Source organism: Rhodnius prolixus, unplaced genomic scaffold (assembly GCF_049639745.1).
Source record: "Rhodnius prolixus isolate KJV_2025 unplaced genomic scaffold, Rpr scaffold_4, whole genome shotgun sequence".
In the NCBI taxonomy this organism is placed as follows: Eukaryota; Metazoa; Arthropoda; class Insecta; order Hemiptera; family Reduviidae; genus Rhodnius; species Rhodnius prolixus.
The window spans coordinates 35576153-35601615 of NW_027411614.1; the positions used below are offsets into that span (position 1 = coordinate 35576153).

At 30.7% G+C, this 25463-nt stretch overlaps 1 protein-coding gene across 2 annotated transcripts; it reads right to left on the bottom strand.

Annotated features, from left to right (window-relative positions):
* Positions 1-297: 297 nt before the first annotated feature.
* gek (serine/threonine-protein kinase gek) lies at positions 298-25416 on the bottom strand. 2 transcript variants are annotated; one of them, XM_074132273.1, is made up of 36 exons: positions 25156-25416; positions 24874-25011; positions 24529-24699; positions 24270-24460; positions 24110-24190; positions 23809-23957; positions 23576-23726; positions 20506-20649; positions 20017-20139; positions 19735-19946; positions 18584-18705; positions 18364-18507; positions 18114-18274; positions 17627-17733; positions 15800-16015; positions 15356-15460; positions 14407-14548; positions 13643-13792; positions 13412-13524; positions 13185-13293; positions 12961-13109; positions 12768-12874; positions 7618-7781; positions 6173-6383; positions 5806-6092; positions 5546-5689; positions 5293-5428; positions 4559-4803; positions 4309-4489; positions 4040-4228; positions 2627-2812; positions 2299-2398; positions 1917-2055; positions 1529-1631; positions 624-733; positions 298-521 (listed from the first exon to the last, which is right to left on the bottom strand). In XM_074132273.1, the coding sequence occupies exons 2-36, from the start codon at positions 24929-24931 to the stop codon at positions 402-404; spliced, it is 5220 nt and encodes a 1739-aa protein (XP_073988374.1). In that variant the 5' UTR covers positions 24932-25011; positions 25156-25416; the 3' UTR covers positions 298-401. The 2 variants fall into 2 exon arrangements, with proteins under 2 accessions (XP_073988374.1, XP_073988373.1); XM_074132272.1 differs by having other exon boundaries at positions 24874-25416.
* Positions 25417-25463: the final 47 nt, after the last annotated feature.

Genomic DNA, 25463 nt, shown 5'->3' on the forward strand with positions numbered 1-25463 from the left:
TTTGTTTATATCTCTCCGAAATCCAACAATTATTTATATATATGTATAAATATCACTGATTTCCTTACAGAATCCCTAATTTAAGGATTAAACTGTAAGGAGTAAGTGTGTGTAACGATACACATCTATTAAGAGTTTCTTACACCACACTCACATATACAAATTAATATATATGATTTAACATAATTTCTTTATTGATTTATAAATTAATTTTATTTATATTTATTTCGTATCTACAATTTATAAAAAAGCGCCTGGAGGTATTTGGTAGGGGCGCAATATTCTATTTACTGTTAATTTCTCTTTTTTTTCACCTAAATGATTTAAAAATTTTTTAATGGCGACGAAGATCGAAGACGTATGGCAGTATACTTTGGGAGATTATTTCATATTAAATACGATTAAGAGTCATAACTGGAAGAACCATGATCCCTTCCTGGACTGGGCGGTGTACTAGGATTGCTGCTATTATTTGAAGCAATTGAATGACGTGGACTTCCCATTACTCCTGCACCTCCCTCCTTTTGCCAAATAATGGTTAATTAATAATTTATTAGCATAAATTGAGATATTTTTATCATTACTACTCTACTGAGAAAAAAGGCAATGTTTATTGTACTCACTTTGAGCAGGTCATGGTGTATTAGGGCCAACTCATCGTGTACGTCTGGTGTTCTCGGCAGGGCGGGCGGTGTGACAGTTGGTCTTGCTGGCGCTCGCCTAGTCCCTACTCCTACATAAACAGTATTTTTTTTTAAACCTTAAGTAACATGCATTACAATCCACTTTATTACAATAAGTTTTATTCAAGAAATCAACCTTAAAAGAACTTTTTCCACTCTTAAAAAAATAAGATAATCTACTTTAAAAATTGCCTACTGGGTCATCTAAAAGAGTTTTCAATATGAATTAAACAACATGATAACTAACACTGTTGAGTGCTCGTGAACACGTTTTCTTGTAAAACAAACGTAATTTCTCATACGAAGATAAAAGGAATCCTGGAAAATGATATACCGCGTTAGAAAGCCCATTAAACAAGGAAACTTTTATAAAAAGTGCCAGTATCTAGGTCTGATAATGATCTCGTAAGGGCCTAATGAGTTTTCTTAAAAATTTCGATTACTTTTATTTTTCCAGCATTCGAAGGAAGATTGAGGCTGTTTGGAGAATAACTTATGCTTCGAAATGGTATCAATTTTTAGAAAATTTATCTGTCTTTCTAACTGTGTCATCAGAATCGAATTCGGACTAAAACTTTCTGAGTAATAAAGTTTTTATTGGAAAAAAGTAATGATTTTTGAAAAAAATAAAATAAAGTGACATCACTCAAGAACAGAGGAAAATATGGATTTGGCCAATACGCCATTGAACTCCACTTTAGATGTGCTACACACAGTAGGCCTATGGACAATACTTACTGGTTCACCCTGTATACTTTTGTACTCTAAGCTATGGATAGAAAGCTGAATTTAAATTATTTTTCAAGTCTTAAATCAAATTATTTATTATTATAAATGCTTCGTACCATTTTGAGAATTATATTGCGGTGTTCTTGGCGGAGGATGATGAGGAGGAATTCTAGGGACCTGTTGTGGCGGCATCTTGCTCATTGAGCCAGAACTCAAAGTCTGTAAAAAAAGTTTATATTTGAATTGTTTGAAATTCCTACAAACTCCCATCTAAAGAATCTCTTCAGCTACCCTGAATAAGAGGTTGCAAAGTTCTTCTTTTTTAAATCACAAAATATTACTCTTCTATGAAAACAGAATTTTTCGTATTAAATTTAAATTTGCGCGAAGAATAATTATTTATTTTAAGATTTTTTTTGTTTTTGGCTAAGGTGTTTCATGAAAACTCCCGCATAAATTTTAAGAATTAAAAAGAAACAAAATAAGAAGCGAAACATGTCACACCCTATGGTGATGGTCAGCTGTTTCAATAGTTGTAGGCAGATCCAAAAGCCTCTGAATTTGTATTCCGTCCCCAGGTCCCATGTGTGAAATGTGGTTAAAATTGGTTGGAGCAGAAATCATTTTTGAACGGCGATCTGGTCTGAAAAGAAATAATCAAAAATGGTATTTTTTAAACAAAAAATTATGTTAATAAAAGAAAGATTTGAATTTAAATTTGTCTTACTAGAAAAGAAACAATGAGAAAAGAGAATGGAAAGGAACAATTTTTAAAAATAAAAAGAAAACTCACTTTCCTTTCTTATAATTTTGGAATGCCTACAAAAAAATTTATTCATCATTATAGCGTGTTAGTACTGTTTGAAAGACAACCTATGATACCTACCCTCTTGATATACGATGTCCTTCTCTTAAAGAAAAGCGTCTTCTAGGTTTTGCTATTATTCGCCCGCTTGGATCGTAAACAGTTAAACTCAATAGATCACCTGTAAAAGGTAAAAAATGATTATGTTCTGGTGCACAAACAAAACTTTTAGAATACTTTCTACAGCAAGAAACTGTACTTCCAGGGTGATAATATTCATGCAAACAATTGAGTGGATCTTGGGAATGAGTAATGACTCTTAAATTACTTGGTGATAGCCTGGTAAAAATAACCAATTTTTATTTATTCTAAAAAAAGTAGTACAAAAATATATAATAATAAATCTTACATTGATGTATATTTGAAATATGAACAATATGAGTCATATCATTGATTGTACATATACTGACAGTCCCTGTACTATTAAGCGGCCTGGCCTTTTTAATGTTCAGTGTTTGTACCCATACTGAAGTATTAGCGTTGAATACATCTATGTGAGTGTCAGAATATACTAGTAGATGTCCATCACAATATGCTGTAAAAAAAAAAAAAAAAAAAAAAATCAGCAAGAAAGATAATGCACCATAGCAATGATTCTGTTTGAGCGCTATGCAAAATAACATAAAGTAAACGTAAATACATAATCTTATTCTAAAAGATGTGCTAAACGTGAACTAAGGCTACTAACAGTACCTTATTGATTTTCAGTAGTCTAAAGATCTTTTTTTAAGGAAAACCAATTTCGACTTGTTTAGTTTTCATTGGGATTATTTCTTACCATTTATCATTAAGAGGACCGTAGCAATCAATACCGTGATTTTATTAAAATTTCAACACAAACTTTTACAGCTTTTATAAATTTAGTTTTCAATTATAGCATTAATTCCTTAGCTGTCTGCACTCTTAAAAACTTTTTACGTACAAAAGTTGAAAGGAACTTTTTTAAAATTATTTTTTTTATTACAATTCTTAACAAAATTTAAATTTAAACTTCTCTCATTGAATTAATGCTACGCTTCATCGTTATACAAAATATTTTGCACTGAACTTCTTGTCATCCGCGCCAAATAGGCTGGAATTTTTTTTTTTTTTTTTATTTTAAATAAGGGTGAAAATTGGACCAACGTTTTTCGAAGGAGAAAACTGTTATGGTTATTGAAGGATTTAGCTGTATATTAAAAGTTTATTAAATTTTAAACCATAAAACCGCCCGACATAACCAAAACATCTACTTGGTTAATTAATTCTAAGCAAAAACTCGATCATTTACTTTTGAACGCAGGTTAGAAAGGAAAAATTAACAATTACTGGAAACTAGGTGTGTTTATTGTTACTGTTTATGGCACAAAAAACCGGAAAGGATTCATAAATTACAACAAGTAAACTAATATTTATTCCAGAAAGCGTTATGTTGGATTTCCTATGAATCCCTTGTATGTTTTTCATTTCTTCTTAATAGATTTTAGTTTCCTTCTAACAGATTCTTCTTCTAGTTCAGTTTTTTTTTTTTTGAAGAGGCATTCTACTTTAAAAAAACTATATTTTCCCAATTTTTTCCGTTAGTTTCCTTTAATTAGGTTTTAATTATAAATTTTTATTTTTTACTAATTATTGTAAATCTGAGCCTTATTTTCACTAAGGTAACGGAATCAATTTTTTTTTCCTTTTAATAAAAAAAATTATTCTATAAAGGCAGCCTAAGGTCCTGTTCTAAATTAAATTTTTTGAATATAGTTATGATATATATTTATGATATACAAACTTATTGCAACAGGAACTGCTGGGTACATGATTTCTGTATCCCTAGATTTGCGACCTTGTCCATCTACATATATAGCCAAGGTATGAAATGCCAACAAGTATTCTCCATGGCCTAGCTCAACAGCTAACATAGAATCAACTCCACTATATGCTAAAAATCCCAGTAAAGGATTGTCTGCATGAATTAGTGCTGGAATTTAAAAAGAAAGTCATCAAAACTTACATTTCAAAGTGACAAATTCAATCATAATTTTACCAAATAATACTCACAGACAGGATGATGATCTCCAAGAATGGAATATAAAGAAAAGCCAGCTTGATAACCTACACACAACCTTCCATCCGAAAATACTTGCATATTTTGGGCCTGAGTAGGGAGCATCACTTCTCGTAATCTTTTATGTCTACTCTTAGTACGAGTTATTTCATATATAATAACCTGAGACGTATTCTAACAAATAATCGTCATGTAGAACTCGTTACTATTATGATCAGAATTATAATGACAATAAAAGAATACCTGTCTTTTTATTGCCACACAAAGACAATAAATTGGTTGAGGCGCATGACACATGACTCCTGTGGAAAAAGTGATACAAGCTTTGGTCTCGGCCACTTTGATCCATTCTACATCCCCACTATCCAGCGCCCTTACTGGTACTAGTCGAACTTGACGTTGCCGTCCTGCTACGACAACAACTACCTGCTCGTCAGCAACTAATTCCACCTGATAGACTTTTTTACTCTCTCCGATGCGACCAATTTCTATAAAAATAAATAAAAAGTAATACAGTTAAACAGAAAATACAGAAATATAAACCCCAGGTCTTAAGGCTCGATTAAAAAAAATATATATATCTCATTTCATGAACAATTTTTGATGAGCTGCAGAAAAAAGATGGTGTTTATACTGAATGTTCCCGAGACATCGTTCAAACAGTAACTTCCTCCCCTACCCCAAACAAAATTTGAATATGTTAAACTAATTCTCATTTTTTAGGAGGCTTAACGTGTAAACCACCAAGTTGAGTGAATGTACACGGCAACGAACGCTCATAACTCTAAAATTAGATAGAAAAATACGGAGCAGAATTGTAAAGCAACCCATGGGTTTACAATGGCCCACAAAGGATGGATGATGGGTACTCAGGGAAATACCATGTAAGCTTTCCTGAAAACTTCCCTTCAGAACAATTACAGCTGTTCCAACATCTACCTAATATCCAAGTCAAACTTTAAATAGAAACAACTCACCATTACGATCCAGATCTAAACAGAACAGTCCTTCTTCTGTTCCAATGACTAGGCGATCTGGGTCTACAATCGCTGACGACATTGTATTTTTTATAAATGTTTGGGTATTATCCAACACTTCTTTGGCCTGGAATACCTGGAATAATCAAATGAAAAAAAAACATAATATATTTTAAATGTCATTTATTTTTATACTTTTCGACATAAATCCTAAATATAAAAAAGTTTTTGAAATGATGTAGATAATTCGTACCATTGTATTAGGTAAATTATTTCTTTTAAGTATTCTATGCAACTCAGTCAGTGCAACAACCCACTTGTTTTTTTCACTCTCTGTATCAGCAAGCATCAGGGTATGATTTTTGAGTCCCGGAGGATCCATCAGAGACGTTGTTATCTACAAACAGGAGAAATGATTGTATTTATTAAACCAAAAGTAGGTTAATGTGTTTTTATGGATTCGAATATAATTCCTATATAAAAATTCTTTAAAAATTGTAGCCAGGAACTTACCCTGAAGATGCAAGGTATGTCTTTTTTCGTAGCATGTATGACGTCCGAGTCACCGACACTAGAGACAGCAAATTGTTGGTCTCTCATATCAAGCACTTGAGATACATAGACTGATGGAAGAGCATTCCTATCAGCTGACATGTCGTACAATAACAATTTAAAATCGCATACCACCACAAATTGCCTGGACCAACCCTTTTTCACACCACCTGTTTTTGGTACTTTAACATAACCTTCATAAGCAGTTCCTATTCCTCTCGTAGGATCAATTCCTAAAGGACGTTTACCTAGAATAAAAATATATATATATATTTTTTTTTAACGAGTGAAAATTAATATAACCAAATCAAATCTTATTTTCACTTACTCTGATTTGGAGGCACAGGACATACCGGCGGCACTTTTAGGCAACAACTACTGTGACATGTAAAGCCACACGCATCACATACTGCCCCCTGACGTGTCAGACCTACCATCAGGGAAGTACAGTGGGAACATTTGGTCGGAGAATTGAAAGTTCGTATCAGAAACTGATGTGATTTTGGCTTCGGGGGAAGAGAGTGGCCCATAGCAGCACCCTAAATATTTACAAAATTTACTTTAAAATACGATGATATTTTAAATTAAATTATTTAGAAAAAAATATAAGTATATAATAAGGGAAAAATTTTTTTCTTTCTGCATTAGCTTCGAGGCCACAGCCTAAGGTGGCCTCACAGTAGAAAATAAAAATAAGTATTTATGGTGTAGCAAGCAAAATATTTAGATCTATATTATATTCATAAAAGTAATAAAAAAAATAAATCGCTTAACCTAATTTTACCCTCTTAATCGTCGTCAGTTTAATTGCCATTTAAAAAAGTAAAACTAAAATTAATTATTTATGTTTGTTACGATATTAAAAACATAAAATTATTTATAAAGGAAACAAATTTGAAAAAGAAAAAAAATCAGAGGATCGAATAAAAAGGAAGTACCAGGAAAGCGTGAAAGTATAAAGAAATTATATCATAATGGAAAACCTTAAGAACCTCACGAAAAGGTATTTAGAAAGACAAGACAAAAGAAAACACATAAAGCTTAAGCCATGCAATATTTAAATATAAAACATGTAACAACGTTACATTAATAAATGATTAATTCTTCAGATAATATCTATAAGAAATTAATTTCCTATAATTATATTACCTAAATGATAATGAACCACAACCATGTAAGACACACAATTGTAGTTCTACTTAATTGGATCAACCAAGTATTCCAATCTCACGCTCGTGATAAAAATAATCTCAAAATACACTTTTCCTGCAAGAAAAGACATTTTAAGGTATTCGAATTTTGAGATATCGCATACTTTTCCCGGCATATCTCGCTTGACAAATTCTGATATTTTTCATGAAAAAAAATCATCTCTACTCTAAATAATACCATATTCCACCATGTACAATTTTTAATGATTTGACGACTCATTAAATATATATATATAAAAATTGGGTGTAAATTTCATTCTAGAAAAAAATAAATACATGATTTTACGAAAATATTAACGAATTTTTTGACGAAAGATAAATCAGTTATTCTTTAACGATTGGAAACTTGAATACTTCAACAAAAAAGTAGAACTTTCTCTTAGAATAAATTCAGGATTGGTCTGAATAAATGAGACTTTTGGTATGGCTTTGAAGGTTAATTAATTTGCTATGTTAAAACGTAAAACATAAATAAAAATTGAAGATAAAGCTAAAAAATAAATAGGAAAAAAAGGAGGTTTGAATGAAGTGCAATCTAGTATGAACTAGAAGTAAGACTGACAATGCTTATCTCCGAGAGATTGGATTTGCTGCTTGCAACAGAAGGCGCCCTGTTGTCCTCCACATCGGCGTCATCGCTCTCCACGGATCCCTGGGTGGTGGCAGTCGCCGAGTCCTTTAGGAAGGCACCCAGGTACGACATCTGAGATGAAGCCCGCTCCAGGACTAAACGATGGGAACACAGAGGTACAAGGAGATCACAACAATGCACTATCTTTCCACAACCCAACTTTGTTTAAAAACGAAAATTACATCACAGCCACACACACAAAAGTAGCGCACACACGCTTATAGACAAAGTTTTAATATTTACAAAATTCATTTTATTTTTAATTACTATTAAAAAAAGATATAAAAATCTATTTTTATCTGTAGAAACAAATTATTTGTTTTAAAAATAAAACCACGCAAACAAAAATAAAAAGGGCATTTAACTTTGTTTTTTAAAGCATCATCCTGTCTGCACTTAACACATGCCTTACTTCCCCAAAATAAAAGTAATTAAAGAGAAAAAGTTGGGAAAAATTAAACAAAACTACAGATATTTCTATTTAAAAAAAAAAAAGTATACAATTAAATACAAAAAGATATCCAGTAAACGTATTTCTCTTCGAAATTGATAATAATTTCTTCATACAACTGAACTTTTATTTGAGACATTATTAACTTGGGATTTATTCGCAAGAGTTAACCTATCCTACGGTTTCTTAAAAAAGAAAAGAAAATCCAAGCTAAAGAAGAAATTGGGTTTGTGGGTGTCAGTAAATTGGTTAATAAATTTGTTGAGACATGTTTATAAACTTCCATTTACACAACTCCATCTTGAGATACATACTAGATGTACATTTGTTTACTTTTTTATTTGGTTGCACCAAATTATTATTATTTTATTATTATTTAAAAGTTTTTAACTTTTGAGAATTGGATCAATACAAATAAATATTTATCGAGAAAATCTTTCAAACAAAATTCATTAACATCAAATATTTTAAGAAAAACGTTATTTTTTAGCAAAATTTGGATGTGCGCTTATAATGCTCAGTCAAATTCCATTAGTCCCTTTTGTGAGCATTTTAAAATATACAAAATGAATGGGAAGGTTATTATTTTTTTCGATATTCTTACAAGAACGATTTAGCAAAAGTACGGGTCTTGGATTTTAGTTGCAAACCTTGAAAACACTGTTTTTCGCAAGTAAGTTTTATTCTGTTGCAAACCAAAATCAAGTGGATCAAAATAATTTAATTTCTAACAATGAAGAGGAAATAAATAATAAAATATAAATTAAAGCGTAAAAAAAAAAAAAACTATAATGAAAAATGTTTTAGGCCACGTCTCAAGTTTAGAGTTTAAAATAAAACATTTTATATCAATTAAACGTGTTTCAAGTTCATGAAATTATGTAAGACATAAAAAAGTAAAACATTTCGTATTTACTTTTTCGAAGAAAATCGATGAGGTTATTTTTAGTGTTAAAAAACAAAACAAAAAATTACCCATATTCTGAAAAATAAATTTATAAGGATACAAACTCGTGGGATTACATATACAAAACATTTAAAGAATGAATTTCTAAAACAAATTTAAAATAAAAAAAAATACCTCGAAGGCTAACATAACTGTGGAAATTGTTTGTTCGCACTTATAACTGTTATAACTATGGGAGACATTCCTCTTATCTCTCTGACATAATCCCTAATCCCCACTTTTTTCTGTGATGGCACTCTGTTTATCTGATTGTGAATTATGAAAGGAACAATAATTATCTTCTGTGAAAACTAAAATACTGCTGTTCAGAAAAAGTGCACCAAGTTATTTAATGTCTAGTTCACAAACGTATCAATTAGTTTGTATTTAGAGCAAATTTTGATGGCAAATTGTCAAAGTGAACAAAAAAAAAAGAGGTTCTCTTAAGAAGCAGCTATGTTGTAATTTTTCTAAATACAAAACTTGTCACATAAATCTCCTGATTTAAAAAAAAATAAAATAATCCAAAATAATGTTTTGAAGAAGTAAAGAGTTTTTAAAAATATTTTAAATCCTGCTAAAACATTTCATTAGTAAGCTACTTCATTCTGTTTGGGGCTAAAAAAAGAATATAATTGTATTATGCTTAACCAAAAAAGAAAATTCATCTATCAGGAAACTAAACTAATTATTCAATTTATGGACAAGTCTTGAACTTTAATATGTGTATGGACAGAGATTATGATTGCCTTTAGCACATAGTAACGGCTCCTATTAACCGTCTTTGAATAACATATTGTGTGATTGATTTGTGAAATATCAATTTCATGTAATGCTGTTTCTGAGGGAAGGTAGACCAACGTCATCTAGCGACAGTTACGACAAGAAGGAGATTTATTAATCTGGTAGGTGACTAAGCTTTCAAAATACTTTCCTTTTTTAATAATAAAAAAATGTGATGTTAAAATAGTAAAATACAACTTTTTGAGCACTTCCTAATCAAAACTAGAAGTAGGAGAGAAAGTGAATACTGTTTTCTACACCTAAATGTAATGCAAGTTAGATGTTATGTTTACATAAAAAGAAACAGTTAAAACAAATCTATTTTATTAGATTTCATGGTAATTGCTGAAAAGAAAAAAATTAAACACAAGAATAATTATTTTAAAAACACAGAATTTCTCTTGGTAGCATTTAATTACCCCCCCGGGATGGTGGGCGAATAGTTTTAGTAAAGCTTAAAACAACTTTTTAAAAAACAAAACAAATAAAAAAAAAATAAAAAAATGTAACAGTGCAGACAGTAAATGCAAACATGCGGTTTTGCTCGCAAAGAAACGATTGCAACAAACAGCGTCACACACCAGTACTTTACCGAAAGGCGACGCCCACCACCAATATCAGAAATATATTCGGACGATGAGTAGGAGCAGGCCCCAAAGACAGCCGGTGACTCCAATAAACAGTGGCACCGTGTCTATAATAAAATATAAATATTCTACCATGCAGCACAAACACCAACACAGTATAAGAGTAAAGGGAAATGGAGAAGTAAGAAAAATTAAAATGGTGAAAAAATAAGTGTAGATTCAACATTCATTACAGTATCGCTCAATAAAACATTAAGCGACACGAAGAAAATAGTAGAAATAAATAAAATTAAATTTTATCTTAGTTAATTTAAAAAGAAAATAAGTGATAAAAACCAATTTATTTATTTGTAAAAGCAGATATTCTAATTTGTGCAATAAAATGCTTTGAACTATTTCTTATTAAGAAAAAAAAAATACTATATTTAGAATGATTATGTGAGAGGTTTCAATGTTTACATTAATGCAACTGAACATTTAACAATTCAACGAGGCAATAGTTTGAATAATTTCCCCATACCCCTTAAAAAACGAATATATTTCTAAAGGGAGTTATGCCAATCGATAAACAGAATTGTGGGCCATTTACGTGCATATTCATTGATTTTTTAACTGTTCAATAAGAAAATATTTGGCTACAATTTTCCCCAAAATGAATTCTTTTTTGGCAATCTGTGTTTGAGGAATTAGCAGGAAACTTTAAAATGAAAAAAAAAGTAATACATCCTCGAGAGTTTTTTAATCCCAACCAATTTTATTAACGCAACAAAATTTAATTCTAAGGGAGTTGCTTTTCGTGAATCTATTTTTATCTTAGTTATTTCAATTTTTAAGGTATTACAAAATTTCATTTCTGAATATAAATAAAATTTACTTAATAGTCGAGAATTATAGGTACGAAAGAATAGCTTCGCTACTTTACTTTATAATTTTGTTTATTGGTTAAATGAGTATATTGCTCAAGTTAAAAGGAAAAATGAGCATGTACGCAAAATAAATAAAAAAAATAAAAAATAAAAATACCAAAGCAAATATGTATGAGTAATAAAAAGAAAATAGTGAGTGCCAATTAAAGTCACATGCAAAGCTCAAACGTAACCTCTATATGGTAGGAAGTAAAAGATAAAGTTTTATAAAGATTACTTTAATTTTCATTTGAACAATAAGTGCTTCACATGCAATGTTCAGTGATTGATTTCTTCCTGAATATAAAATAGAAGAAATTACGGATAATTTCAATCTATATTTTTAACAATTTTAAACTGCTTAAGAAAAACATTTTTGGATTCACTGCATAAAAGCACAATAAAAAGAGCAATTACAATGTCGGGCTTAAATTTTTAAAACGGATGATTAACAAATATTAATTTACATTAAAAAAAAAAAAACTATTTTAATTCGTTAAACATCTCCAAAATCTGCAGTGAAAATAGATAAATATTACACTAAATAATTTGTTGATTAGTGTAAATAACTTGATTATCAATTTATCAGATCAAATAATTATTCGTATTTTACACATTAATGAAATTCATCATCAATTTGTAAAAATGACAAAATCACATAATCACAGCAAAAACGCTTATTCTGCTAAAAATTTGTATTAGAAAACTAATTTTTTTAATCACAATTTTCTTTCTTTTATTTTTTTTTTAACACTAATTCGCTTCTAACTATAACAAACAAAAATAAAAATAAATAATCGCGGTAACTTAGAGTAGTCTGTCAGTGTCTTTCAATGGTTAAAACCTATGCAATAATAGTTAACTAATATTGAAGTTATGGATCTTTAGTCCTAAATAAGTACCACAACTGCTTCAAAAAAGCCATTCAAATAACTTATTTGATTTCTGCTACTAACATAAGTTTTTTTTAAATGTGTAGCATTATTATGCGGCATCCTACATTTCGAAGAAACAATACAAACCATATATCTTGCATGCAATTCAAAACCAATTATTCTTAAATTTAATCATAAATATGTGACTTGAGAAATCGGAACACGAATCAATGGAATTATTTCTTTTTATCACATTAAGCAAAAACAAAATAATAATAATAATAATAATAAATAAATAAATAAACAAATCATTCTTATAATTTGTTATTCAGTTCAAGTTACGGCCGTAACTAAATCTGAATGTTCTAATCTACTTTTTCTATCAACATTGTCACATTTTTTTTATTTCAAATCTAGGACTTTTACTATATCACAAAGATATTCTATGCACTAATGTTCTAAATGGAAAACCAAATATATATGAAGATTTGTACAACGCGAAATTCTTTTCTAAACAAAAATAAGATGACTTACACCCGTCTCCAGAATCTATCCTTCCTTGCAACTCCTTAATTTGCATCTCTTTTCGTTTAAGCTCGTGCGACAAAGTTTCGAATCTTTGGCGAAAATCACGTAGTTCCCTATAAAAAAAAAGGGAAAAAAATGTAAGTTATTACATAAAAAAAAAAAAACAACTCATTAAACTAAAAAAAAAAATCATTCTTACTTCTGGGCTGCGATAAGATCTGATCTTGTTTTACTTAATTCTTCACTAATAGCTGTTTTTGCTTGAATTTCTGACTGTAAACTACTTTGGAGATTTAATAATTCCATTTTCTCTAATTTCTGGCTTCTGCGGTTGCGCCAGTTCTTATCCTGTTAGTAAAAAATCTGTGATAACTCCTGTCTTATGTTTTAAAACTACAAACACAAACTTAAAGAGAAACTTACTGTAGTGGAAACATTAGCAGCACCAGAATGTTTTAAAAATTCTAATTCTTCTGTCATCTTTGTAGCTAAAGCTTGCAAATAACCACGGGCATCCTTTTCATCATTCACCCTAAAATAAAAAATATTATTTTCTTACATATTAGAGGTAAAACTTACATTTTGCTCAGGTTTTTAATTTCCTTTGTAATTTTATTAATATTCATGTGATTTAGAATAACATTTTTTACCATTGTATTATTTCCGAAATCTGTGCCTCCCACTGGGCAATAGCTTCTTTCTTGTTACGTAATTCTTCATAATCTTTAAGTTCTGCTTGAAGCTGATCTACACGTTCGCTCAGCTTAAATTAATAACAAATAATAACAATTTACAATTATAAACACAATATCTGGTAACACTGTTTCATAATAATAATAAAAAAAAAAATCTCTAACTTAAATTACTTTAAGGATACTTACAGCATCAACATCGATTGCTAACTTCTTATTTTCTTCTAATAACATTATCTTTTCTCTATCATGACGTCTAGCCTGTTCGGAAAGTGCTTCTTCACTATCAGTCAATGTTTCAAGACGACTAGAGTCTAATTTTTCTTTAGCAGCTTGTACCTGATTTTTTTAAAATTTCATTTGATTATAAATCATATACCAGATTAAATATGGAAGGAAAGAATATCGGGAATCGTGATATAAACAATTTTCGGCAAAAATAAAACAAAAAAGAAATACCTGCAATTTACAAAAAAAAAAAAATCTTTGATTTTAACTGACATAGCAAGCTTGTTTATAAGCGTTAAAGTGGGAAATAGACTACAACCACCATCTCTTGAAATGCCTTTCAAGATATAGAGTAGACAACTTTTATTGTTAAATGCTTTTACAAACAACGCTTAAGGGCCTTTACCAGTAGTGGATTTTTCTTTTACTCTTGCAATTCAGGCTTGGATTATCGGGTTGCAGAATTTTATTTAATTTACAAAATTTTATATCACACATAATTTGCAATTATCTAGCGTTGAAATCACTGTTCTAAAGGTTAATGAGCAATATAATATTTGTAAAAATCAAATTCTACATCCGCAACTGATGAAGAATTGATCCAATCTATGAATTTAGATAAAACACCCGAGCCGATAAGAATGAATCAATACAAACCTGCTATGTCGTATAAATCACTGTAATTATCAAGTATTGCGTGAATATAATAAAATGTTCAAACTAACCTCTCTTTGCAAGACATCTCTTGCTAAGTCAGCCTCATGTAATTGTTCCCGAAGTGCTGACATTTCTAAATTAAATCTTGCCTGTTGCTGCTGCAAACTCTCTTTATATTGTACTTCTAACTTCTCAACTTCACCCTTTAATCTGGATGAGAATATGCAAATGAATGTACAATCAAATTGACGATTTCAGATTTTAAATTAGTTTATTACAATACTAAACAGTTGGAGTAAATATGGTATATTTACCAGGGTGACATTTATTGTGATCATTCCTTATTATACGTCTTATAAATTAAGCAAGTTTGTTTCACTTATTTCTTCTAATTGAAGGTATTGGCGTTCGTATTTGGAAAGATTCTATTTGAATGCCTTAAGTAGGATTTTTTTTGGATATGTAATTCTTTATTTATCTTAAGTTTTTTCATTTTTCCATACAAACATTAAATTATGGAACTACAATATTACTAGGACTAAATGCTCTAACCTATTAAATGTTCAGTCACAAAAGAAAGGACTTTCTGACCGTGTACTGGGATAGTCCATAACTTTTTATTCACCTTGATGTGGTTCTTAACTACAAATCAAATCGGTAAAATAAGTAGATGTAGTCTCAGAAAGTAAGCCTTTTTGGTGACGCAGAACTGTAAGGATATCAATTCTATTTATTTTCAATATCAATGTACGAGTATTTCATGTTCTCTTCGATGGAACATACTCATTGTTGTTGAAAACATAATGCGGGGAGGATTTTGGAGGTAGTTAAGGATGGAAATTGAAGACTAAAGTTTTAACACTAAGGGCGATAATACTGGAAAAATTGGCGATTCATTCTAGAACGAACACATTTGTGACCTATGAAGCAATCTCTTCAGGATCTCAGTTTGAAATCTATGATAAAGTTTAAGCTTAAAGTCAAAAGAAAAATGAGAAAAAATAAGCAAATGCTAGCCTTGAAATTTCCTGAGTTGTTACTTGGGCTTGAGAAGTAAGTACATCTCCTGGCATTACATCCTTACGTTGGGACCTCCACCTTTCAGATTCTAATTCCAGTTGCCTAAAATGAAGAAAGGAAAGCAATTACATATTTATTCCAAAGTTGGGGGAAAAAACATAATAAGTACACAAATTTGCATGTTCAAGTTTTTAGAAAAAAAAAAATCATTATTTTCGGTTAGTTGACTCAGCCCATGTAAGCTTCTTCCCGGGTTTCAAGATCGCACCGATTGTGCGATCAATTTTGGAACTTTCTGCAGTTTTCTTTTTGAGTTATGCTGAAGGCACATTTCGAATATTTCCCGTGAAAACTAAACATCTAACATCAATCAGAAAGTTCACCAAACGTTCTCTAACTACAGTAGAAGTAATAAACTATAAAATTAGAACAGTAATTTACCTGCAATATTCCTCGCTTCGTTCTCTTAATTTTCTTTCTTTCGACGTTTCCGCAATAGCATCTTCTACTCTTGCTTCTAATTCTCTCCGCAACTTTTCTGCTCTTCTTAGATCTTGCCTCAAGCTGTCTACTTTCTGCATGGCTACTTCTAATTCTTCTTCTTTATCTCTCACTTGACGTGATAATTTCGTCTTCTGTACGCGCAAATCTTGCATTCTAACATTATTATAAACAAAAAAATAAGTATAATACTTCACAAACATCACTTTAGAAAAATGAATAACAGTATAACATGGATATTTAGATTAATGTATGTTAATGTTAATTAATGTCTAATCTGAATTTTAATTGATCATCAACTAATGCATTCAAAGTATTTAGGTTTACACAGAAGTGACAGCCGTTTTGCATCTTAGGATAAAAAGTTGTTTGTCTGAGTATTCTACAGCACAGGCCAACATGTGCAAATTGGTAAGAAAGCCTCAATGATGGCAGAAATAAATTACTTTTAAAAATGGCATTGAAACTATTTATATTTATGAACTTGTTAGTCAGAATCCGAATTTGCGGAAATAACAAAACTTCATCCGCTCCCACAAGGTTTTGAACACGTGGTTACGTGCTTTCAGAAAAAAGAAGCAGAATGCACAGCTTGAATGCCTGTTTCACATAATGGCGCACTGAACGTTAGGAGAAATATTACTCAATCGTAATGCGAGAAAATATGTGTATGAAAATAAAAATGTACCCGGTTATCAACTATTCTATCTTGTAGGTAAACTTCAATTAAATTAGTAAGAATAAAACACTGAAGCAGGAGAGAATGTACATTCAGTACATACATTCAGTAAAGTGGGAAAGTACGTAATAAGGCATTTCAAAATTGTCCCCCTCTCTCTTGAAAAAAAACTGTAGAACTTCAGTAGACTCTCAGAAATCCGGGCTTTTGTGGCGGACGCCGGTCCGGATTTCGAAAAATCCGGATTTCCCGGAGGTTAGCATGACTGATGATTTCCGTCTTTATGGCGAACAATTATGACAATACTGTAGTGTTAACGTTTATTAACAGTAATCTGCTGTTCTGTATTTTATTGTACAGTAGTACTGTAATTAACAGTGAAAGAACATTTTCTTTTTCTATTTTATTCTTAGTTTTTAAACTTCCCTCCATCGATTTCATTGAACTGCCTCGTCAGTGTTACAGAAACACAGAGCGCCCGACGATGCAAACTACTGTACATAACATTTGAATAATGCGGGCTATTTGCGTGCCATGCATGTATGTTACCTTATATCAATTCAACGTTTTGTTGTTTTTATTTGCAAGAAATTTTATTTTTTTAAATTCAAGATCATCGATCCGGACTACCGAGAGTCCTGACTAGGCCGATCCGGATTTCTGAGAGTCTACTGTACATGAAAAGAACACTTCTAGAAGGAAACTGGAGAGTCTGAAAGGTCGAACCAATAAAGTTTTATAGTTTATACAGTGAACCTTAACAATGCATGCTGTAACATCAGCCAAAAATCGATTAATTCACAATTAATGAATAACCATTAATTCATCAGACAGAAATATAGTTTTGCAAAATGCCCGTAATAATCAAATATCTAAGTAAATTTTTAATTATCTAGAGAATGAAAAAATGGAATTTTGTATTCAGATTACTGTTCGTGCTTTTAAAAATCTTAAGATTAGTCTGCGTGATACAATAATAAAAGTAGTTACTAAGTTGAAAATTATTTCCTGAGCTGCAGTACAAAATGTAACGCAAATAATTACTCATTTAAGAGGAAGTCAAAAATAAATTATTTTGATTTGCTCACTTGTCAGTGACTTCTGAATATTCGGCCATAGCCAGTTTTCTTTGACTTAGAGCATCCTTTAATTCTTTATCTTGCATTTTCAGTTTTTCTTGTAAATCGACTTTGTCCTAAAAATCATAGAAAATATCAACAGTACAGATGAAAATTGCAAATTTATTATTATTAAAAGGACTTGTTGATTATATCCGTTATAGCATGACACCTTATATCTGATCGTTTTTTGAAATCATACATCATTAGAACTGATTTATCTGCAGTTGTAAGGTTTGACTCCAATTTCGAAGATTTATTAAATGAAAATAAGTGAAACATGCAAGCTTTGACAGATAAAATCAACGAAATTATCCAACATTGCAGAGCCAACTTCATTGTTTCCAACATGTTGAGCTTCATTGGTTTTAAGGTACTACACAAAGTGGCGATCAAAGTGGTTTATTTAGATATTTCTTAGTTATTTCTTAAATCTATTAATAATAATTGCTCTAACCTTAACAGCTTCTTCTTTCTCTTGTTTCAACAAACGTATGGACTTTTCCAGCTCTTTGATTTTCTGCAAATTTGTTGCAGAAGCTGAGGTGGCAGCGCTGACATCTTTTGTTTCACCAGAAATAACCGCATGATCTAATTCTCTTAATTGAGTCTCCAATTCTAGTGGAAAAAAAGTTATTTTAGCACCAAACGATTTTTTTTTTTAATAACATTTAGTTTATGGAAGAATACATTATAATTAAACTTACCACAGTTTCTCTTCGTTAAGGTATTAATTTCATCTTGTAACCTTCTCATTCCGGAATTAACGGAATTAGCATCTCCCGTGGGAGATATCCTCTTTGTACCGTCTCCTTCATTTCCAACTTGAATTGGCCGTACGTTGCGTAAATCTGTTAAAAAAGAAACAAAAAACTAATAATACAATTCCTTGCTCGACTGGCATAATTGATCTATAAAAAATAATACCTGCTAAATTTTTTGATAACTGGAGATTTTCTTGTTCTAGAGCTCTAACCCTTTTTGTTAATGCTTGTTCTGTACTCCCATCCATAGCGCCTACTGGAAGGCTAGCTAAGTCACTTGTAGAACTAAGTACAAATAAGTTTAATAAAAAACACAATATTTCTGTTCTAAACGTCTAAAAGAAAACGAAAAATGAAATAACTAATAAATAAGAAACAAACCTTTTGACCTCATCATGAATGGTTGTTACAAATTAAAGGAAAATAAATAAAGATAATTTCTGAGGATATTAACGTTATGTAATCAATCAATTTAGATACCAGATTAAAATTCCAACAACTTATCATTCAATCCTAAGATAAAAGTTTAACATATAAAACAACTGTAACCACTGATAATTAACGTACACTCATACCTACAGCACTAACCTATTACATTAATAAATTACGCGGTAAAATTAATTCAATTTGGTATTTTAATATTCAATGAGAAATGGGTGTTTTAAAAAACAAATTCATCATTAACACAGATTGTTTTGTTTATGTCATATTATTGTGAAATAATATTCAAATTTAATTCATCTTTTTCCTAAAAAGAAAATTTCTTTGAGAAATTTTCAATGTTGCACTTTTACAGCTAGCATATATAAAAAAATGCTGCTTAAACTACAAACTTAACTACATTTCTTCAGCACTTGTTTCAATAATTTCATTCGCTGAAAGGTTTTAGCCTCTTAAACAACTCTATGCAATTTTTAGAATGTATTAGTAGTTTCTTCATGAGTAAAAAATTCGTATGATTATTGGAAGTTCAAAAACCAGATAAAACACACATAACTCGACTAAAACGAATTCAGAATCACCGAACGGTATATATTTTAAGGAAAATTTCCATTTCGAAAACATAACTTGATCGATTATATTCTTCTCCAAGAAAAAGATTTCAAAGCTCTGCTCCGGTTCAAGGCCCAAACTTTTGTGTATTACACAATACATGTAGTACATAATACACTTTAAGTACTACATTTACATAATACACTTTAGGAAAATTAATAAGTGTCCAATTTTAGTAGCTAACAATGTATTATTTTTCAAATTTATTATTTACATTCTTCAAAATATTTTAGTAGATAACAATAGAAATCAGTTACTAACCTCCCCTGGGTAAATGTAAACCCAACAAATGGAAGATGTAATCCCGAAAAAGCAGCATTGGCCGTAGAAGGAGGAGCTGTGTCACTACATCTAATATCATTATCATCCACATCGAAATTAGAAGTATCTGTAGGACTGCTCACTTCGGGCAAATAAGGAGCTCGACTTTCACGTAATGCTGACCAATCTACACCTCGAAACCAGGCGTGATCCTGTTTATCATGAATTTATTATAATTTTGATGTAATTACTAAAAATTTAATTAGCAGCATTAATTCCTACCTTAAAATCTTCCACACCATTCTGACCAAGCCTAAAATCTGAACTGCAAATAAGATGCCTCATAAGATCTTTGGCCTCTTCGGAAACTTCATATTCAACGCCACAAGGGAAATCGAAACAGTTCTATAAAGAAAAAAGTAAAGCAACTTTACAGAATGTTTTATAACATTGCAAAGTTAAGACAAGGAGGAAAATAATAGATTTAATAGCAACGTCTACATGTAAATAACAATTGAGCATGTGCAATATTATTACAATTAGCCACTTATTTGTTATTATAATTACTAGTATAATTGTATCGCGAACAATTTAGATGTGTTTTTACGACCTTATATTCTGAAGTAAGAGTAATTCAGGATTGAAAATTTGTTTTATGCCCTATAATTAAAGTAAGATAGAAAATTATTAAAAATATTTCACTTCACTCTATTCATCTTAATACAACTAAATCTTACAATAAATCAAAAATTCAATTACAGCTCTACATACCTTATGATTCATAATTTTTCCGTAAGTTTCAACAAGAGATTCGGCGTAAAAAGGAGTTTCGCCGTACAACATTTCATACATGCAGACTCCAAGAGACCACCAGTCACATTCAGGACCATATCTTCCCTGACCATCTTCCATTGCCTACGAACATAATTAAAATTTTTCAGTATAAAATTTGTGGATCGTTGAATGTAAAAATATTAAACTAATGATGATAATGGGTCTATATATAACTAAAGAATTCCAAAATCCGACATAAAATTACCTTAATAAATTATTTTGGAAACACTGATACAATGGGAACAAAATAATTATATAATTTGTAGTATTGTAAAAATGCTTAAAATTTCAACACGACCCTCCTTTATTAAAATTAATATTTTTAAGCACAAAAATTAGAGATAATTGGAAGAGGATACAAATAATACATAACAAGAAGAATATGAAATGGAAGGAACCGATTAGTGGTTAGCATACTGAATTCCCATCGCAGATCCCGGCTTCGATCCGGCCCTTACATTTTCTCTTTCTAGAAGCTTTATGCTCACTGTCTAATGATGCAGTGTTGTCTGTAACGGGAGAACACTGTTCGGAGGCGGGCATGGCAATGAAAACTTCCTTAAATTAAAATGAGTAACGAAACCACTGACTCAATCATATTTGAAGAAGACAAAATAATTGAATAGGTAATTGGATCTGCAGTGCTGTGTAGCAGGTGCCATTTTATCAGCATCTTCAGTAGTTTTATTTGTTTCGAATCTTCTAAAGAGTTCCACTTTCAAACTTTTTGTAACGCATTTATGTATGTCTCCAGGATTGCTCAGTCTTAAGTTATATTTCGGTTCGGTTAAATAATTTTCTTTTCTTACTGATGTCGTGTTACTCTCCTTCTTATACCAATTTTACTTAAGATTATTCTAGTTTTGGTCGATGATTAACATTTTTCAATGTTTCTGTCTCATGGATATTTTACCGAATTTATTGAATTCTTTGTTTAAAAGATTGCAATTGGTGTGTGAAATGTCATGTAATGAAATTGACTAGGAAAAGCAGAACAAATTTAAAATGATAAAAATTTTCGATTTTTAACAAGACAGAAATATATTAATCATCATGAAATACTATAGAAAGATACAAGAGAAGTCAGTCCCGTTCAAGTTCGTATTTATAGCATGCAAAGCTGAAGATATCTGATGGACTTAGAGAGAATACATTTCGGTGTTTCGATAGCGAATAAAGCAGGGCATTTCCACACTTCATAACCTATGAATGGTGTGGAACAATGCTTGGGTAATTGTTTTGGATGGATCCTAGCAAGTTTCCTTTCCTCTAATAGGAAGGTTCGTTTTGACCTCCCTTACCAGAATCTGGTATATCAAGTTGACCATCGGACAGATTTCTGCTTTGAAATATATAAATTTCTTTCACTCCTCTCAATGATATGTGGATGAGAGAGTAAAGGCGAGGCAAGTATGAATCTCCGTATCTCAAAAAATGAAAAATTGCACTCTAATTTTACTTTGGCTCAGGTGTCACGAAGGAACACGAAAACAATCTTAAGGGTTGAAATATTTCCACCCAGAAATATCACTTTAACGAATCTTTTCCATTATTTTGAGATTTCCTCGAAAACTGTTACAAAAATTTTCATTAAAGATAGTACACTCCTTGCGCAGCGTACAAATGTTTTGAAACTTCGTTACATATTTTTTTTAGGATACTTCGGTTAAGGCGTTTTAAGGAAGAGGGGTTTGTAGTCTATCCTGTAAAAAGCAATTTTAGTGTAATGTATCATTCAATCACTTATATTCTGTTTAGAAGATATAAATGTCTTCCAAACATTCCGAATTAGAAAAAAATTCATCAAATGAAAGTGCTTCTAAACAATGACTTCTTTTTTAAATTTTCAAGATTTTCTCGTTCGCGGTAATTAGATATTACTAGAATCAAAACCTATTAAATGCAGTACAATCAAATTGTGTTTCGGACCTTAGAGTCCCGGGAAAAAGATTCAGTATAAAGCGATCCTTTATATACAGGTAGTTAGCAATACAAGTATAATGAAAACTGATGGAGCCGAAAAAAGAGAGTGTTGATAATGCTTAAAAATTCTTAAAAACTTCGTGTGCATTACTTTACTTAAAGAGGCACTGTTGAGGTAATAAAGTGGCACGTACTCGCCTCCCAAAAATGTTCGTAAAATTGTTTAGATTATTGCAATAGCTATTCAGGTAGTCTGCAGCAAAAAAAAATTAAAAATAAAAAACTGAAATATCTATCAGCAAAGTACAATCACACTGCCAGATAACAAATGTAATAATTTAAGTATACATTTTCTGTAATTTACTATGAAAGTACTAAGATTCCTAATTACTTCAAATTCTGAAGAAATTTTGGAAACAACCAGAAAATTTTTATTTTCTAACTACACAATATTAATACTTTCCTTCTTTTCAAGTGTCATGTGGAAATGACAATGTTTAAAATTTTAATCTCAAGTTGTAACAGTTAATGTTTAAAAATTCTGATGTAAAAAAAAAAAATATGTCCTCACTTGAGGAATCAAGTGAAGTTGAGAAAAAATAATTCGCTACTATAATTAGAAATACTCAAGTGCGTTCCTACAGAGTATGCAGATCTATCCTTACAAAAATAAAGACGACCTTTATTCTAATATTAAATCTTAAAATAGGACATCTATAATTAGAATTTAAAACAAAAGGAAGAGGAAATTAAAAACGAAATACGCTACCAAACTTAGCCAAGGTTAATAAACTTTTCAGAGATATAAATAAATTAATTAAAGTGATTCTGCAAAGAATCGCAATGGGATAAAACGTTTTATCGATGGATTATTATTATTATCAAAATAAACGGATGAAATACACGGATAAACCAAAGTAATTTGCTCCAATGAAAAATTTAATCGAAAAATACTACAGCTTGAAAATATTTTGAATAATTAATTATTTTAAAAAATCAGATATTCAAGAAACTCATTGTCTTGCAATTAGATATTTATTTAAAATAAGGGCACATTGAAATATTTTGATAAATTCGTACGTACCCTAAGAATTTCTGGTGAAATATAATCTGGGGTTCCTACTGCAACATTGCTTTGTACAGTGCCATCCTCGTACAATTTCAAGCAAGATCCAAAGTCTGCCAATCGTATGTGACCATTTGCATCGAGCAGAACATTGTCAGGCTTAATGTCTCTACAAGTGCCAATGAATAAGATAAAATCTTTCACAGCAGACATTTTTAAAAAAATAATAAATATACAGAAGGTGCTGTTACCTGTGAACATATCTGAGATTATGGATTGAAGATATTGCTAAAATCATCTCAGCTATATAAAATTTGGCCATGTCTTCAGGAAGTCTGTCTTCAAATTTGCTTAAAAGAGTTAAAAGATCGCCACCACAATAATAATCCATAACTAAATACTAAATCAGAGAGAACAAAATCATAATAAATAAAAATAGGTTATAAAAAATAAAATTATTTTATTGTTACTGCACCACTAATTCATTACTTAATCGCTGAATATTAATAGTATTGATAGAATTATGTATCAATTATTTTAGAATATGCGTACAAGATTGTTTTCATCCTGAAATGCGTAGTGAAGGTTAGTTATCCACCTTCTATCCCCAAATACCAACACATCTCGTTCCTCCTATAGAATAAATACAAATTAACAAAAAATAAAGAAAATACTTATTATTCACTGATCGCGTTCATTAACATATATTTACCTGGAAGCATGCAGTTTCTGCTCTTTTAAGCATTTCCCATTTGTTGAGAATTTTCATAGCAAACACTTTATCTGAACCCTTCATTTTTACAACGCAAACTTCACCAAATGCCCCTCTTCCTATAACTTTCACTACTTCGAAGTCGTCGCGCGTCAATCGCAGCGTTTTCACACATACTGCGACAGGTTTAGCTGTAATAAGGAATAAGTTACAAACTCTCCTATTGAACTTTAGCCATTATCATAAGATATGTGCATACCAAATTCTATGAAGTCAGATACTGTTTTTTCTCTTCGTAACGATGAATTACAACATTCATCATATAATACCAGTAGTATATCCAGCAACGTTTCGAGACTGAAACATTGTCCCTGACCGAGAACTGGTCCGCCAAGGAACAATGATTCCAACTGGCGGAGCCTTTTTTCCCCTAAGAATTGTTAAAGTTGTTAAATTGTATTTATAAAAATTCAATAAATTCAATATCACCTAAGAAATGGAATGGCGGCTAAATGAATGAACATTATATACATTTCACTATATAAATATAGATGTATATTAATTGCAAAGGAAATTACATAAATGAATTATGAATAAAACTTACCTGAGGATTCATTGTTGCAAGAATCCTGTACAGCAGGTTTAATTTCAATTGTTGACATTTTTCTGTTGTAAACTACCTCTCTTTTTTTTTAGAGTGCACTTATGCTGCATCATTTTACACAATTCCTTTAATATTTGTCTTCAAGTTTGAGACAAACACAAAATGGAAACCAAATTTAGAATAACATTTTTTAATTACAGGTAAATATAACAATATGCTACAACAAACTTTTGTTTCATAAAATAAAAACCGGTAATGTTACAGAATAACTCGCTTACTAACTGGCAACAGATGAGAATAACAGTCACCAAAAATAGATATGTAGCAGACCACTAATAGATATCGCAGTAAATAAAAACATTCATATGTACTGAAGGTTCTTCCAACCACTATTGACGTTTCAGGAATTATTCTTTTTGTGTTCATATCTTTTCATTGGCCGAAGTTTCACTGCAATTAAGTTTTAACATACTGAGTAAATTAATGAATTAAATATTTTTAATCATCACTCGAGTTAACTATCCCAGCCCCTTGACCCCTACTGGCCCATACAAAATATGGCTGCCACACCTTGATAGTCACCAGGAATT

Excerpts from the sequence above, each read along its gene's own strand:
- gek (XM_074132273.1), bottom strand. The coding sequence starts at position 24,931 with ATGTCAACAATTGAAATTAAACCTGCTGTACAGGATTCTTGCAACAAT. Across the intron at positions 18,706-19,734 it reads TTTACATTTACCCAGGGGAG|TTCTACAAGTGACTTAGCTA; the intron begins GTTAGTAACTGA and ends ATTTGTACTTAG. Across the intron at positions 522-623 it reads TACACCATGACCTGCTCAAA|GAGGGAGGTGCAGGAGTAAT; the intron begins GTGAGTACAATA and ends ATTTGGCAAAAG.